The sequence below is a fragment of the Teleopsis dalmanni genome, chromosome 1, assembly GCF_002237135.1.
Source record: "Teleopsis dalmanni isolate 2A chromosome 1, ASM223713v2, whole genome shotgun sequence".
NCBI lineage: Eukaryota > Metazoa > Arthropoda > Insecta > Diptera > Diopsidae > Teleopsis > Teleopsis dalmanni.
The window spans coordinates 92,059,801-92,074,965 of NC_051846.1; the positions used below are offsets into that span (position 1 = coordinate 92,059,801).

The 15,165-nt window shown below is 40.9% G+C and overlaps 1 protein-coding gene across 1 annotated transcript; it reads right to left on the reverse strand.

Annotated features, from left to right (window-relative positions):
* Positions 1-4,740: 4,740 nt before the first annotated feature.
* Positions 4,741-5,837, reverse strand: LOC119672306. The gene is made up of 2 exons (XM_038083329.1): positions 5,088-5,837; positions 4,741-4,998 (listed from the first exon to the last, which is right to left on the reverse strand). The coding sequence occupies exon 1, from the start codon at positions 5,771-5,773 to the stop codon at positions 5,231-5,233; it is 543 nt and encodes a 180-aa protein (XP_037939257.1). The 5' UTR covers positions 5,774-5,837; the 3' UTR covers positions 4,741-4,998; positions 5,088-5,230.
* Positions 5,838-15,165: the final 9,328 nt, after the last annotated feature.

Genomic DNA, 15,165 nt, shown 5'->3' on the forward strand with positions numbered 1-15,165 from the left:
AGTTTTCTACAGGTTTTTCGGAGGTCTGCAATGTTCAAGTTCCACCAAGGAGGTTTGGGTTTGCCTCTAAATTCGGGTGGTTTGTAGGCCGCATTTGTGGCGCATCTAAATGCTGATGTGAGAAGGTCAACCGCTCGATCTATATCGGAACAGTTGAGAATGGTGGGAGGGTCCAACTGTAAGTTGGATTCCAGGTTGGCTCGAAAAATGGGCCATACAGTACGTTTCCTATTTATTGGTTTAGATGATCTGTTCATTTCAGGGTTCTCCACAAAATTTAGATCAAAATTAATGTACCTATGGTCAGAAAAGGAGCAATCTTGCGATACGGACCACTTAGTAATAAAGTAAGAGAAGTGCTCGCTAATCATGGTGATATCAAGAACTTCCCTTCTAATTGAGTTCATGAAGGTTGGTTCCCTACCTATGTTAGCGATCACCAAGTTTCCTGCAAGAATGAAATCAAATAGACACTCACCTCTCGCGTTTGTATCTGTGCTACCCCACATCTCATGATGTGCGTTGGCGTCAGCTCCTATGATCACCGGGATCCTCCTGTTATTTGCCTCTGACACCAGAAGCTTGAGGGAGTCCTGTGGCGGAGTGGCACCGTGATCGTGTGCCATATATGCTGAGACAATCCAAAGGGCCTTGGAGTCGTATTCGATGGCCATGGCTACATTGTCATTGTCATTGAACCTAGGGAGTAAAAGGGCATTAGTGTTATTTTTTACTAGAATGCAAGATCTTGGTTTACCTTGACCTTCTGTGAATACTAACCGATAGCCGTTTGTATTCAGTCCGCAAACCCGATTGTTTACAATCCAAGGTTCTTGGATCAGCATTATGTCCTCTCCTTTTTCAGCTAGGCGGAGGATAAGGGCTGCCGAAGCAGTTTTGGAGTGTTGGAGGTTAATTTGGACGACCTTCAACAGCTTGGTTGTTTTTCAACTATGGTACTGTCCAGTTCATCCTCATCCGACATCGGTGAGGTCTCCCGGAAAAGCGCCATACCTGTAAAGAACTCGCCGACCAGTTCGGAAGACGAGATTACGCTACCTCCGTCTTCGGAGGAAGGAGTGCCGATTAAATCGGAAGTCCCTACATCGGGGTTGATTGGAACTGAGATGGAACCGATTCCGTCATCAGAGATCGTTTCCGAAGGTGCCCTCCAGAAGGTTGTTGCTTAGCGGCTTGAGAGTCACTTTTGTAAACACGTAGAGTGACCGAGCCGAAGCCATAGTGAATCACCCCATTTCGGGCTTGAAGGGGTGCCAAAGATTCTTCGTTGAGAACTACGACGGCTTCGACAAAGTCGCCCTTGGGGTCACTGACCTTCGCAACTTTCCAGTTACGCGTGGGGAGGTCAGTGTTACTGGCCCTTAAAAGGGAAAGAATTTCCTCAGGGGAAGTAAGCTCCGAAGGAAGCCACACTTTGGAGCGGGGGCGTTGTGGGATATTTTCCACCGAAACAGCTCTGAGCTGTGCGCCGGGCCAGAGTTCCCCAACCTTTTCGATCGCCTGCTTTTTTTTTTTTTTTTTCCCAAAAGAAGGGTTGGGAAGTAGTCTCCGCGTCACTGCATCCTCGAGGATTATTGTGACATACCCACTTCAGTTCCATAGACGAGTAGCAGTTAAGAATGCCAGTATGTCCTTTGGAGAGATGTTGCCTAATTCCGTTATAAGCAAATAGGCAATGGATAAGTAGCGAAGTCTGAGTCTTGCAAGACTATCACAGTGACACAATATGTGTTCTGCTGTTTCCTCTTCTTCGTAACAAAGTCTACAGCTATCGTCTCCAGTAATACCTAGATTCAATAAATGTTTTTTAACTCCGCAGTGTCCAGTTAGAAAACCTGTGACAAGTCGGATGCCACTTCTGTTCAGCATAAGTAGCTCCCTAGTACTGGATTTTGATCGAAACGGCATGGATTCTTTTGTTTGTCTGCAGGTAATTGTATTATCCCAATCATTCTGAGCTGCTCTTTCCAGCCATTCATTAGTTTTAAGTTTGAAAAAGCTCCACGAAGGACCGCAGAATGGTTGTGGCCCAATATAGTATGAGGCCTCCCCTTTTCTCGCTAGTTCATCTGTTTTTTCGTTTCCCTCAAAACCGCTGTGCCCTGGAATCCATATTAAGTGGACTCTGTTCCTTTCAGCAAGGTCTTTGAGAAGTAGAAGGCATTCCCACACTATTTTTGAGGTTACTCGAGGTGAGCGTAGTGCCAGGAGTGCCGATTTACTGTCAGAAAAGATATATATGTTTTTTCCTGTGACGGGTTTACCTTTATATACCCTGAGACATAATTCAATTGCGTGTACTTCAGCCTGAAAAACTGAGTTGTTTTTACTCATACTCGCAAATATTTCCTCTTTAGGTCTTACTCCTTATACTCCCGCCCCCACTCCTTCCATCGTTTTGGAGCCATCCGTGTACCACAGATGGTAGTCTCCAGCGAATGGAGGTATGTTCCGTTCCCATTCATTTCTGTCTGGTATTAGTATTAGGAACTTTTGGTGAAAGTTGAATTTAGGTAAGCAAATGTCAGATATGGTGATATTTAGTCCTTCCTCTCTTTGCATTTCCCTACCTAACAGGGAGTTATCGAGTAGTCTTGTTGATTGATTGCTAGTCAACTGTAGCTTGGCCATAAGAGTCATTGCTTCCTTTTTGACTAGTAGGTGAAGTGGGGGAGCCCCAATGCAACCTCTAGGGCTGCTGTCGGGGTAGTTCTCATCGCTCCACTTGTCATTATGCAGGCTAATCTCTGCAGCTTACGAAGTTTATCAATTACAGTCTTCTGTTGTGCTTTTTTGTACCAGATAGCTGACCCATAAGTTACAATTGGTCTGGCAATAGATGTGTACATCCAAAGGCTGAGTTTTGGATTAAGGCCCCAGTGCTTACCAATGAGGTTTTTGCTGGTCCATAATGCCTCTCTGGCTCTTCGTATAACATTGTCTACATGAGAATTCCACGTCAACTTCTCATCCAGAATCATTCCCAGGTATTTTACTTGGGTAACGGATGATAGCTCTTCTCCATTCAGGAATGGGTAATTGGAAAGTACTGTTTTCCTTTTCTTTGTGAAGACTAACAGACTTGTTTTCTTAGGATTTACATTTAATCCTACTTCACTGCACCATCTACTAACGATGTTCAGGGCTTGCTGGAGTCGATATGAGATCATGTCTTCATATTTACCCCTGACAAGTATGACTATATCGTCAGCATAGCCTTGTGCCTCGAAATGTTTGGCACTGAGTCGATGCAAGAGCTCGTCTACTGCAATTGACCACAGGAGTGGGGATAATACACCCCCTTGTGGGCATCCTTTTACAGTATGTGCTTTTATTTCGGCATTGCCGAGAGTGGATTTAACCATTCTATTTCTTAGTACATTGCTTATCCATGTGCGTGTCGTATCATCTACTCCTCTGTCATGGAGGCATCTTTCGATATGTGAGTGATCAGTATTGTCAAACGCTCCCTCAATATCAAGAAAGCATCCCACCGCAAATTCTTTGCAATCTACAGACTCCTGTATTTTATTAGTAAGACTGAGTAATGCATGTGTGGTGGATTTATTTTGTTGGTAGGCGTACTGGTTGGCGTGGAGTGGATTTATAGATAAATACTCTTCCCTTATATGCCTTTCCACTATCTTCTCCATAGTTTTTAAAAGAAATGTAGTCAAACTTTATAGGCCTATGGGATTTAGGAAGTTCGCTAGGTTTACCTCCTCCTTTAGGTATGTATTTGACAATTGCTTCCTTCCAATTAGTGGGAATGATTCCCATCGCCAGCCCAGCTCTAAAGATATTAATGAGGTAGGGCATAAGGTCAGTTAGTCCCTTTTGTAGGAGTGCTGGAAATATTCCGTCTGCTCCAGGTGCTTTGAAAGGAGAAAATGAGTTGATCGCCCATTTAATTTTATCTTCAGTGAAGATTTTACGAGCAATCTTCCAGTCATTGTTTCTGGGCCTTTTGGTCACCAGGGAACTAAGCTGGGAGATTGATTGGTCGTAAATTGTAGATCCCGGAAAGTGTACTTCTGTTAGAAGTATAAGTGACTCTTTGCAGTCATTGGTATAAAGACCATCAGGTCGTTTTAGAAGCCCAATGGGATTAGTGTGGCTTTTCGAGATAACCCCGTGGATTTTTGCGCTATTGCTTAAGTTTTGAATCTCTGAGCAAAAGCCTCTCCATGATTCTCTTTTTGTCCTTCTAATTTCTTTATTGTAGGCGGTGAGGGCATTTTTATAATTGTCCCATTCACCGTTGGTTTTTGCCTTGTTGAAGAGTCTCCGGGATTCGACTCTTAGCTTGGCTAACTTTTTATTCCACCATGGTGCACTTCTGTTGCCGGTCTTATTTTTCACCGGACAGGCCCCATGGTAGGCATTTATAATAGTTGTGCTTAAGGCAGCATCAGCTATTTCTAAATCATGAATATTTTTTATCGTATGTTTATTACTGCCTAGATTGGCCTTGAGTTCGTCAGTATAAAGATCCCATTCTGTGGCCCTAGGCACCCTATACGATTCCCTTACCTTCATATTTAGATCAATATCAAATCTAATCTGACGATGATCAGACATGGATGTTTCTGCTGAAACATTCCAGTTTTTGATAAAATGTTTTATAAATTGTGTTGCTAGGGTGATGTCTAATACCTCTTCCCTGATTCTGTTTATAAAAGTGGGCTTATTGCCCGTATTCAAAATATATAGGTTGTTACCAGTTATAAATTCAAATAGACACTCACCTCTTTTATTGATGTCGGTGCTGCCCCAGATCGTGTGGTGTGCATTAGCGTCACTTCCAACGATGAGTTGCCTCTTGCTTTTAACACTGTAGTCTACTAGTCCTTTCAGTGATAGGAAGTCCAGGTCTTGGGAGTCTCCAGGTAGGTAAGATGAGCAGACAATGAGCTCTGTCTTACTTACTGGGGTGTCCACAGAAATTATAGCTGCTACCTGGTCCTTGTTGGTGTGCTGTGGAATAATGAAAGCATTAATGTCATCTCTTACCACAATACAAGCACGAGGTCGACCATGGCTGGCATGATCGTACAGTAGCTTACCTTTTATTCCCTTTATCTGGTTCTCATATACATATGGCTCCTGGATAAAGGCTAGGTCAATCTTTTCAGATAGAAGTCGCTGTGTCAACACCGCCGTAGCAGCTTTGGCGTGTTGAAGATTAACCTGCAGGCACCTCATCATTTTATTGGTATCGTCCTTTACCGTTCCGCATCCACTTGGGCAATTTTGTCCCATGAGTGGGTGCTTCCTGTCGAGGGGATCTTGAAGCTGGTTTCTTTGGCCCTTGCTTCTGGTCCTTTATACTAGATACCGGTGTGCCACCTTGCTGTTTTGAGGTGCTGGGTCCGACTTCAGTTCGGGTGCTGTCCCGTGTGACCTTAACCGTCTCACTTGGCTTATCTGCCTGTGCTTTTGAGGTACTGGGTCTATCACCTGAAAGCGGCCTTTTGGATGGAGGCACCTGTTGCTTGACGTCACTGGGTTTCTCTGTCCTAAATGGCCTTTTTGTCGTCAGTTTCTTGGGTCCAGTTGGCTCTCCCTTCACACGTACGTGAATTTGTGTGAAGTTCAGATACAGCTTCCCTGCCTGACCGACTATCCAATTTTTGGATTTTTCGTCCACCGAGATCGTAACGGTTTCCCCACCATTCTTATCTTTCTCAGTCCTGAGAATTCTCCACGATGATGTGCAAATGCCACCATTTTGTTTTTCCAATCGGGACATCAGAATTTCTGGTGGTAGCACAGCAGAGGGGGGAATAAATGTGATGCACACATAGGTTTTGGGCATCTCTTTGCCCTGAAACACTTTGAGAATAGCATCCGGGAATGGTTTGAGTTTTGGGACACAGGTGGTCAACCAGTTCCTCGTTTCACCATTGCAGCATGTTAATGAGAGCTATCCGTCTCTGTTAACACTGGTGATGAAGCCGTAGACACTATTGTGCTTGGGAAGTTTGTCAATTTCTTCCAGGAGCTTCGATTTTTTCAACTCCATTTGGTCACCAGTGAGATTCACCTCCGGATATTTCTCATGGGCGATAGCCACTTTGCAAGCATTGGCTACATCCCTGTAAGATGGAGTCGGTTTTAGCTGGTTTCCGGTAGAGCTAGATGTTTGTTGAGTGGCTTTTGGCTTTTTGGGCTGCGGGCGTTGTGTTTCTTCGGGAGATGTGTTATTAGATCTGCATCTTTTGCTGGTACTGGGTCTGTCACTTTCTCCTTCTGCTGCCAAGGAAGCTTTGTAGAGAGAGTATCGCTCTCTCTCTTTCTGCTTCGCAGTCTCCAAATCCAATCCATCCCTAATCATGGCCTTGATGCGTCTTTTCTGAGCCCCGGTGAAGTATTCCGCTTTCTTCCTGGTCTCTATGTTGCCGTCACCTGAGTTCACCATGCTCTGGGTATTAGCATTAGACGCACCGCCATCGTGGTCACCTGTGTCCATAGGACTCTGGGTGTCAATCACCGGAGAGGTGTTCCCACCGCTTGATACCATTGGTCTCTGAGCAGATGGGTTCAGATCATCCAGATCCTGAATCTTGAGAGATGCTTCAAGCCTCTTTTCAAGATTTCCTCCAACCTTCGTTGGCGAACGGAGTAGAGCTTCTTCCTCTGACTCTGTAATTATATTATTAATTGGTATATTTAGTTTATTTTCCATATACAGTGTTTAATATAAGGGAAAGAACAGTCACCCAAAGCAGAGCCCCATACTTTGAGAAGGCATTAATTAAAACAGGAGAGTGCCCGGTATCCTGAGTTCATTACTAAAAGACTGGATGCACCCCTCCAGTCAAGCATCCTCGGCGTAACAGTCTACCTCAGATTTGGGGGTTTTTATAGGTATTGTGCAAATTTGAAAGCTACACATATCAAAACAATAATTACTAGAAATACGTACCCGGGAAGTTTTCTCTTCCCAGCCCGACAATCAGCAGTCCACCCTTGGCAGAGACATGACCATATCAAGAGCTTCCCATCAGCCTGAGAGATTGTCGCACTTACCCTTACGAGTCTGGCTGATAAGCTGGAACTTAGTGGACGTTCTTTACCGCCACCTACTCCCTGAGACGCTAGAGTATTGTTTAGCCATTCAGACTTTGCCAGCTTGCAAAAACAAAAAGCCTATCTACAAACTAACTACTACAAGGACTACAAGGTTACAAACTACAAACTACAAACAACAAATTAACTACAAAATTAATTACACAAAATTAATTACTACAAAACTAATTACTATCACTACAAACATAGATTACAAAACAACACATTTTACCTTAACCTACTGGTAGATCTTGGTTGCACTTCTTGCTCTAATCTCAATCAACATTCCAGTCAGTGACATCTGCTTATAAAGATCCGCGGAGCGCTGGTCTGAGCAGGCAATAATTTTAATATGACCCTGGTACCATCCAGCGTCATTACAGCTGGGAGATGGCCCAGGGTTGAGGGCAATGATTTCCATATATATTTTGAGGAGAGCCCGTTCGACTTTCTTCCAGTTTGCTGGAGAGATGGTGCCATCACTGTTGCCAGCGTCGATGATGGCCCAGGTCAGGCTCTCTTTAACTATTTCGCTGAGAGGTTTGGACAGCGATGGGGGTCTCGGAGGACCAAATTTGGGGCGCTTAGGAGCGCTAGTCGAAATTGATTTCCCAGCCTGCTCAATCGACCTTTGTCGTTTCTGAGCAGGTGCAGAGGTAGAAGCGATGTCGGAGGGCCGAAGATTGACATTTTCCCTTGCCCACTTTAGTGATGCCTTATCGCTCTCCGAGAGCGAGGAAGGATCCGCGGTATTGAGCCTAGAGAGGATGCGGTATGCTGACCTTCGCGCCCTATACGCCCTTGTCGAGGGGTTAGGGTGGGAGCGTGTACCAGAAGTTGAGTTGGTACTAATTGCCGATGGTGCGGTTGGCGCATTAGCTTTGACCGCAGCACTAGCAGAAGAGCAGGAGGCAGCATTACCACCTGGCACAGTTGCCAAGGTGTTCAATGATGGAGCATTGCTTGTACGAACCGCCTGAGCAGAAGCTCTAGACGGTTGGTTGTTAATAGGCGCTTGCCTTATAAGGCTTGAACGCCCCCCTGAAGGGTTAGGAGTTTTAAAAGGTTTATTGGAATTTTTGTTTGCTTTGTTCATTCTAAAAGGGTCCCCACTCAAAGCCGCTATCTGACACCCGTAAGTGTAGTTCCTGATAAAAAGAAGTCCCATGGTTATCTATGCAAATGCAGGGAGGCCATGCGAGGGTTGGCACAGGTCCTTATGGGAGCAAGTGCTCAGAGCCAGACCAGAACTAATCGGGAGCTAAGCTACAACCGAACCTACACGACCAACTTAATGGTGACGGATGCAGAAGTACCTTGAGGCCTGCCAGGGTTTTAACGGGACGGAGGCAGCCACAGACTTAGCCTGAAGCCGTTCACACGCGAGTTTCACCCCGGTGCTACCGTGTCAGAAGACAGCTAGGTCCAGAAACCTGTGACCACCAGCCCAAAGCGATCAAATACAAAAAAGAGGATCTGAAGAAACGTGGTCCGAGGACAAAAACGGTCGTTACCAGAGGATGCTGGAGCCCCTGAAGAGGACAGCATCCAGGGGGGAATAGATCATTTGGCGTTACCCAGGGTGCACCACGAGGAGGCGATCTAAGACTACACCCCAACCAAATACCAAAACTCAGCATTTCTTATCGTCGAACTGACAGTCTGATGCTTTGGTTCTAGTCAATAACTGCCCAGATGCAAATAACCTTGCCTATTTTTAGGGAAAATGTACGATCACCTAAGATCGTACACCCTACCTTACGGAAAAACTGCCAAAACCGTGAAATTAAATAAAATAAATATTTAACTCACAACACAAGGAAACTTTCCAACTGTTTTACATTTTCTGGCAACTTAAACCGCATGAGTGCTTCAATTTGATTTTATGATTGCATATAACATGCCCATGAAACTCAACACGTCTTTGAAGGAACTGTCATTTCTTAAGATTTATTTCTAGTCCGTACTGCTATGTGAGCAGTCAAAATCAAAAACGATTTTTAAACGGTCTAGTTTCTTCTTCGTCTTGCGCTTGTATTATGACATCATCGATATATGGCAATGCTATACATTTACAATTCAGTTCTCAGGTTATTGCGCAAAAATGCGTTTGAAATATGCTCGATGAATTGCATAGTCGAAAGGGAATTTTGCAAAATTGAAATTGTGTGTAATAAATGAAATGTATTTTCTCGATGATTGTGGCACTGGAGCATGAAAAAACCATTTTTTAAGTCTATTGTATTGAAAAGTTTAGCATTCTGCAAACGATCAAGTTGATCTTCAATTAAAGCTAACGGGAAACGATCTTTGACAACTACTTTATTCAATCTGCGATAATCTATGCATAATCGTGGAGTGCCGTCACGCTTTCGTATAAGTACTGTAAGGATGGAAATTCTTTACCTTAATTTTCCTCCTACATGCCTCCACCTAAATACCTGAAAGTATTAGAAAATTTTGAATTTAATAAATCTCACTAAAAATGCACTAACTTACCAAAGAAGAAAACAAAGATATAAGTAAGAATCTACCCCGCATGTGCATGTGCACAAAATATGAAAAGTTATTGTAATCTTTGAAGTAATTTATAAATTGAATTATCAATTATTATTGATTGAATATATCCTGAAAATAATTTAATATTATCAGAATAATGAATTTTATGAATAAAAGATATAAAATACTAAAATACTAAGCTCTAGAGGCACAAAGGCTATAACTATTAAGACACGACAGGTGGTTTCACGTCGACTGGGTCCAAAATACTTGCCAAAATTAAAATATATAAGGATATTTTATATGAAAGAAATATCGAAATCAAGGTATAATAACTATTAAGACACGACAGGTGGTTTCACGTCGACTGGGTCCAAAATAGTTGCCAAAAGTAAAATACATAAGGATATTTTATATGAAAGAAATATCGAAATCAAGGTATAATAATTATTAAGACACGACAGGTGGTTTCACGTCGACTGGGTCCAAAATAGTTGCTAAAATTAAAATTCATAAGGATATTTTATATGAAAGAAATATCTAAATCAAGGCATAATAATTATTAAGGCACGACAGGTGGTTTCACGTCAACTGTGTCGAAAGTAATTCTCTGTAATACGCAAAGGAGACCGACTATAACGAAAATCTCCAAACGAAGGCATAGTTGTAGTAAAATACTTGAATACGACAGGTGGTCTCACGCCGACTGTATATAAAGTAATTCTACAAGATCCGGAATAATCCCACTAATAAATCCCGCACTTTTAGATAAAGTCAGAAGAATACAAAACCAGGGGTTTGAAGGAGGAAGATCTATCAAGGACATTCAAGCACTGAAAATTCTCAAAAGACATCTCTATTTAATTATTTAATTTTTACCCTTTCGAAACAAAAAAAACTACATATTCAGATTTTGTTTATATATACATATACCATATATTTATTTTATTTTCTTTGAAATAAAAAGTTAATTTGTTTTCCTACATTAAATATAAATTCAAAATTTATAAATTTCGAAATAAAGCATTACGTAAATAAAGAAATTGAAATAAAACCACAGCACTTTGAATATTTTGGTCACAATCTATAAATTTATTGTGACGACATTGGCGAGACTGAGCATACCTCAGCAAATAAGCAACGACTGCAAGAAAGGGTCGTTACAGTACTAAAGGGCTACAAAACTCTGAATCGCATGATTCAATAATACCCTCTGTTGAGAATGCTTTTATTCTCAAGTTTCTATCAATTTGTATTTGTATACCGGAATTCCACCAAGCACATGTAACTTGTTGGACGGTATATTTGTATACTTTTTATATTCTTGAAGATACCACCGAGCACATAAACCCGTTGGTAATTTTATGAAAAGAAGATAAGTTCTATTCAAATTTGTATCATCGAATACACTTTATTAAAAGAATTGATTTATTTATATACATTTTTCTTATAATAATTACTTACTAAAACTTATTACGTACAATAATTTACTGACCCAATTTAAAACAATAATTAATATCAAGCAAAAAATATTACTTATAATGACACATAAAATATTCAGCAAAACAATAAATAATTAATAGCAAGCAAATTACATAACATATTTAGCAAACAATGAATAATAAATTATTTAAAATGTGTTCTTGCCCTAGTTATAAAATAAACACTAATCAGCAAAAATATAACCTATTAATATATTACGATTACGTTAAATGCATTTTATCATGGGTCAGCAAAAGACAAAATAAATGTAATACTTAACATATCCTCCCCCGCGTTGAATTTTAATTCAACTAGAGTGATGTCATCTTTATGTTGTTGTGATATCAAATGTTGACCTTGATCTTGGAAGCGGCTGAGGTGTCTGAACATTCGGTTGACCTTGCGTCTGATTGTTTCGCATTAGTTTAGTTATTTTTAAGATGATGATTCCAATAATCAAAAACAAGGCTGCGTACCCCACTGACAAGCTATGCTTTTCAGTTTGCTGTACTTTTGATGATAGTTCAGGTAATGTATCCTTCGTTAGTTGTTTTTGCAGAATTGTTAGTTCTCTTAATTGTGGAAGATATTCAATTTCAGAATTGTTTATCCGCTTAGATGGCTTAATTTCAGGTGTTGAAATTCCTATGCTCGTATATGCTGATTTGAGAAGACTTGTTATGACTTGGTGTCCTTGAATAAGAACCGTGTTGTCTCTGATGACACAATTTGATGCAATTTTTACCATGCCGGTACTATTCAGTATCACTGGAAATGCATTCGAACCGCATACTGCATTGAGTTGCATCGGATATTTGGTAGCGTATATCCAGTGATTTTTGTGTTTCAGCTGAGTCCAAATGGTAGTTTCCTTTAATTCAACTATTTCGCATTCGTCACCTGTTCCATTATTGTACAAATTGATTTCACACTTGCACACATTTGCTCCACGACGATAAATAGATTGAACATTTGAGCAAAGGTATGAGTCCTCTTCAGTTGTAATACACGATTGCAGTGCTAATTTTGTTATGGGGAAGTATTCATCCTTGTGAGAATTGATAGCCAGATATTCTGTTGATGGCTTTATTGACGTTAATACCTTGGTCGCGCTAGAGATCACAGGTACTACATGAAATATTTCAAAGGTTTTTCGTTCAACGAGTGGTATCATAATATTGAATATTACATGGTCACTTGATACCTGCCCAGTTACTTGCATCAGCTTATAAAGAGTTAATATATCATCTTGTTCTACTGGAAATTGTAAATGAGACGGTAAATGTGCTCGGATTTTTTCTCCTTCCGTTATTAACTGTTGCGGCGTAATTAGAAGCGGGTTAATTTTTTCGTGATGACTATCAATGAGAACATCCATGATTGTGGATTGCGTACGTTGCAAATTTATCGTGGCGATTGTCATTTGGATGCTCAGCATGTTAATAATATTGCCATATAATTGGTCATGTTCGTCCTTAACTAACCTTTTGGAGATCGCGTTTAATTGAGTCTCTATACCCTGGAAATTATTTTTGAGACTTATCTGGTTTTTTTTTATAACGTTAATTGTGGAGTCAATTATTGATATTTGATTTTTGAGCAGATGTTTGAGTTTGTCATCATGATCTTCTAGGGTTTTGATCGTCTTCGACATGTCACTTGCATAATTGGAATCGAGTACTCCAAACAGGGAACTTGCTATATTCCCAACTAAATCGATTGCCCCTCTCTTATTTCGGGCGCTTGACATAAATTCAAATGCTGTTCTCAATTCACTTTCTGCTTGCTGGAAATGATGAACCACAAACTTGCATGTTGAATTTAAGTTGCTTTGATCACATAGCTTCAAAAGATTCAACGTTGAATCCTTTAGTATGTCCAGCTCTGTATTAAATGGAGCTAAATCGTAATAGATTATCATTTTCCAGTGGGATGTTATCAATTTTGTTGTTCCTACTTGTTCAAAATGTATGCCAGGAGCGGAGCGAAGTTCAGTTACGTTTACTGGTGAACAAAGAACAATCGGGAGTAAAAGTAGAGATATCAGTACTGTAGTTAATTTTATATTGGAGGACACACGTCTTTGTTTTCGTGGGACTATCTCATTGTCCATTCGTTCTTCTTTGTTATGGCGATTCTCCTGTGTTTTAATAGGTTTGTTTTCAGGAAATAAGGGTGCTAGTTTGTGAATTGGTCGCTTTAACATGCCTGTTGCGGTTTTGACATCTACGACTCGTATAAATCCATCATTACCCTTATATGTCTTCATTATTCGCCCTAAAGGCCATTGCAAAGGTTGTACATTATCTTCTTTAAGGATCACCAGTGTATTTTCTTCAATGTTTTTGCATTCTTCACGCCACTTGTTTCGAACCTGTAGTTCCATTAGGTACTCTGCCCGCCATCTTTTCCAAAACTCTTGTTTTAAGTGTGCAACCAGATTCCATCTATTCAAAAGAGATGATTTTACCTTTTCACATGTTGCGTCTACGGGTGCTGTTAGTGCATCACCAACTAAGAAATGACCTGGTGTGAGAGCCTGCAAATCATTTGGATTAGACGACATTGGTGTTAAAGGTCGTGAGTTTAAAATAGCTTCTATTTCTATAATGACGGTTTCGAGTTCCTCGTACGTTAACGTTTCAGTTGAAACGCTTCGGACCAATAGGTACTTTGCTGATTTAACCGCTGCTTCCCATAGTCCACCAAAATGAGGTGCACGAGGAGGGATGAAGTGAAATGCTATTCCCTTGTTGCTGCAAGTTTTTGTTATTTGTTCCTGAGCTACATTGGAATGGATTGTTGTTGTTAATTCCTGCAACTTGTTAGAGGCACCGACAAAATTCGTTGCATTGTCACAGTATATATTTTGGCAGCATCCGCGTCGTGCGATAAAACGTTTTAATGATCCGATAAATGCTTCTGTTGTCAAGTCGCTTACCAGTTCCAAGTGTACTGCCTTTGTCGCAAAACAACAATAAACTGCTAGGTATGCCTTATGCGGACGTTTTCCTCTCACCTTATAATGCACCCAAAAAGGCCCACAGAAGTCAACTCCGGTATTAAAAAATGGCCTGTTTGGCTGTACTCGATGCCTTGGTAAACTTCCCATGACTTGTTCAAAAGTAACTGGTTTACATCTAGTACAACGAACACAATGGTGAATAGTTGATCTTGCCATAATTTTACCCTTGATCGGCCAAAATTTTTGTCTCGCTGCTGCCAGCAGTGCTTGACCGCCGCAGTGCATATTTCGTTCATGTATGTCTTTCATTATCAGTTTTACAATAGGGTTATTGTATGGAAGGACTATCTGATGCTTTTCATCATATGTAAGTGATGATGCTTCTAACCTTCCCCCCACGCGAATTATCTTGTGTTCATCTAAAAATGGCATCAGTCCAGCAAGTGTACTTGCAGGTTTTACTGTTTGGTTGCGTTCTAACTGAATTAATTCTTCTTTTAGTTCTGACTGTTGTATGTACTTCACTATATGCCTGAGTGACAGCTCCAGTTCCATAGGGCTTAGAGCCATAGTGATATTGCTTAAATTGGTTCGCCTTGCCCGATTTACAAATCGCAGCATATATCCTACCGTATGTAGTAGAGTTCTAAATGAATTCCTGTGATTGATTCTATCGATCCAATGGATATCGTAATCAGTTGAGATTAAGGCCACTTCCCTTGTCGTTTGTTTCCATTCAGGATTCACCGGATCAATACAGAGAGTTTTATTGAATTTGCCAGGCCAGTTGCTTTCGGAACCATGAAGAAAGAGTGGACCGTATAACCACAAGTTATTTTCGAGTAATTGAGCTGGCTTGATACCCCGTGATAATGAGTCAGCTGGGTTGTCCTTAGATCTTACGTGACGCCATTGATTAGGCAAGCTAATTTCCTGAATTGCATTGATTCTATTTGCTATGAATTGTTGATGCCTTGCTGATGAAGAATTGATCCAGAAGAGAACGATTTCTGAATCAGTCCAATAATATGTTGCTACATCATGATTTATATTGTTCTTAACCTTTTTCATCAATGTCGCTCCTAATAGAGCTGAACACAGTTCTAACCTTGGAATCGTTTGTTTTT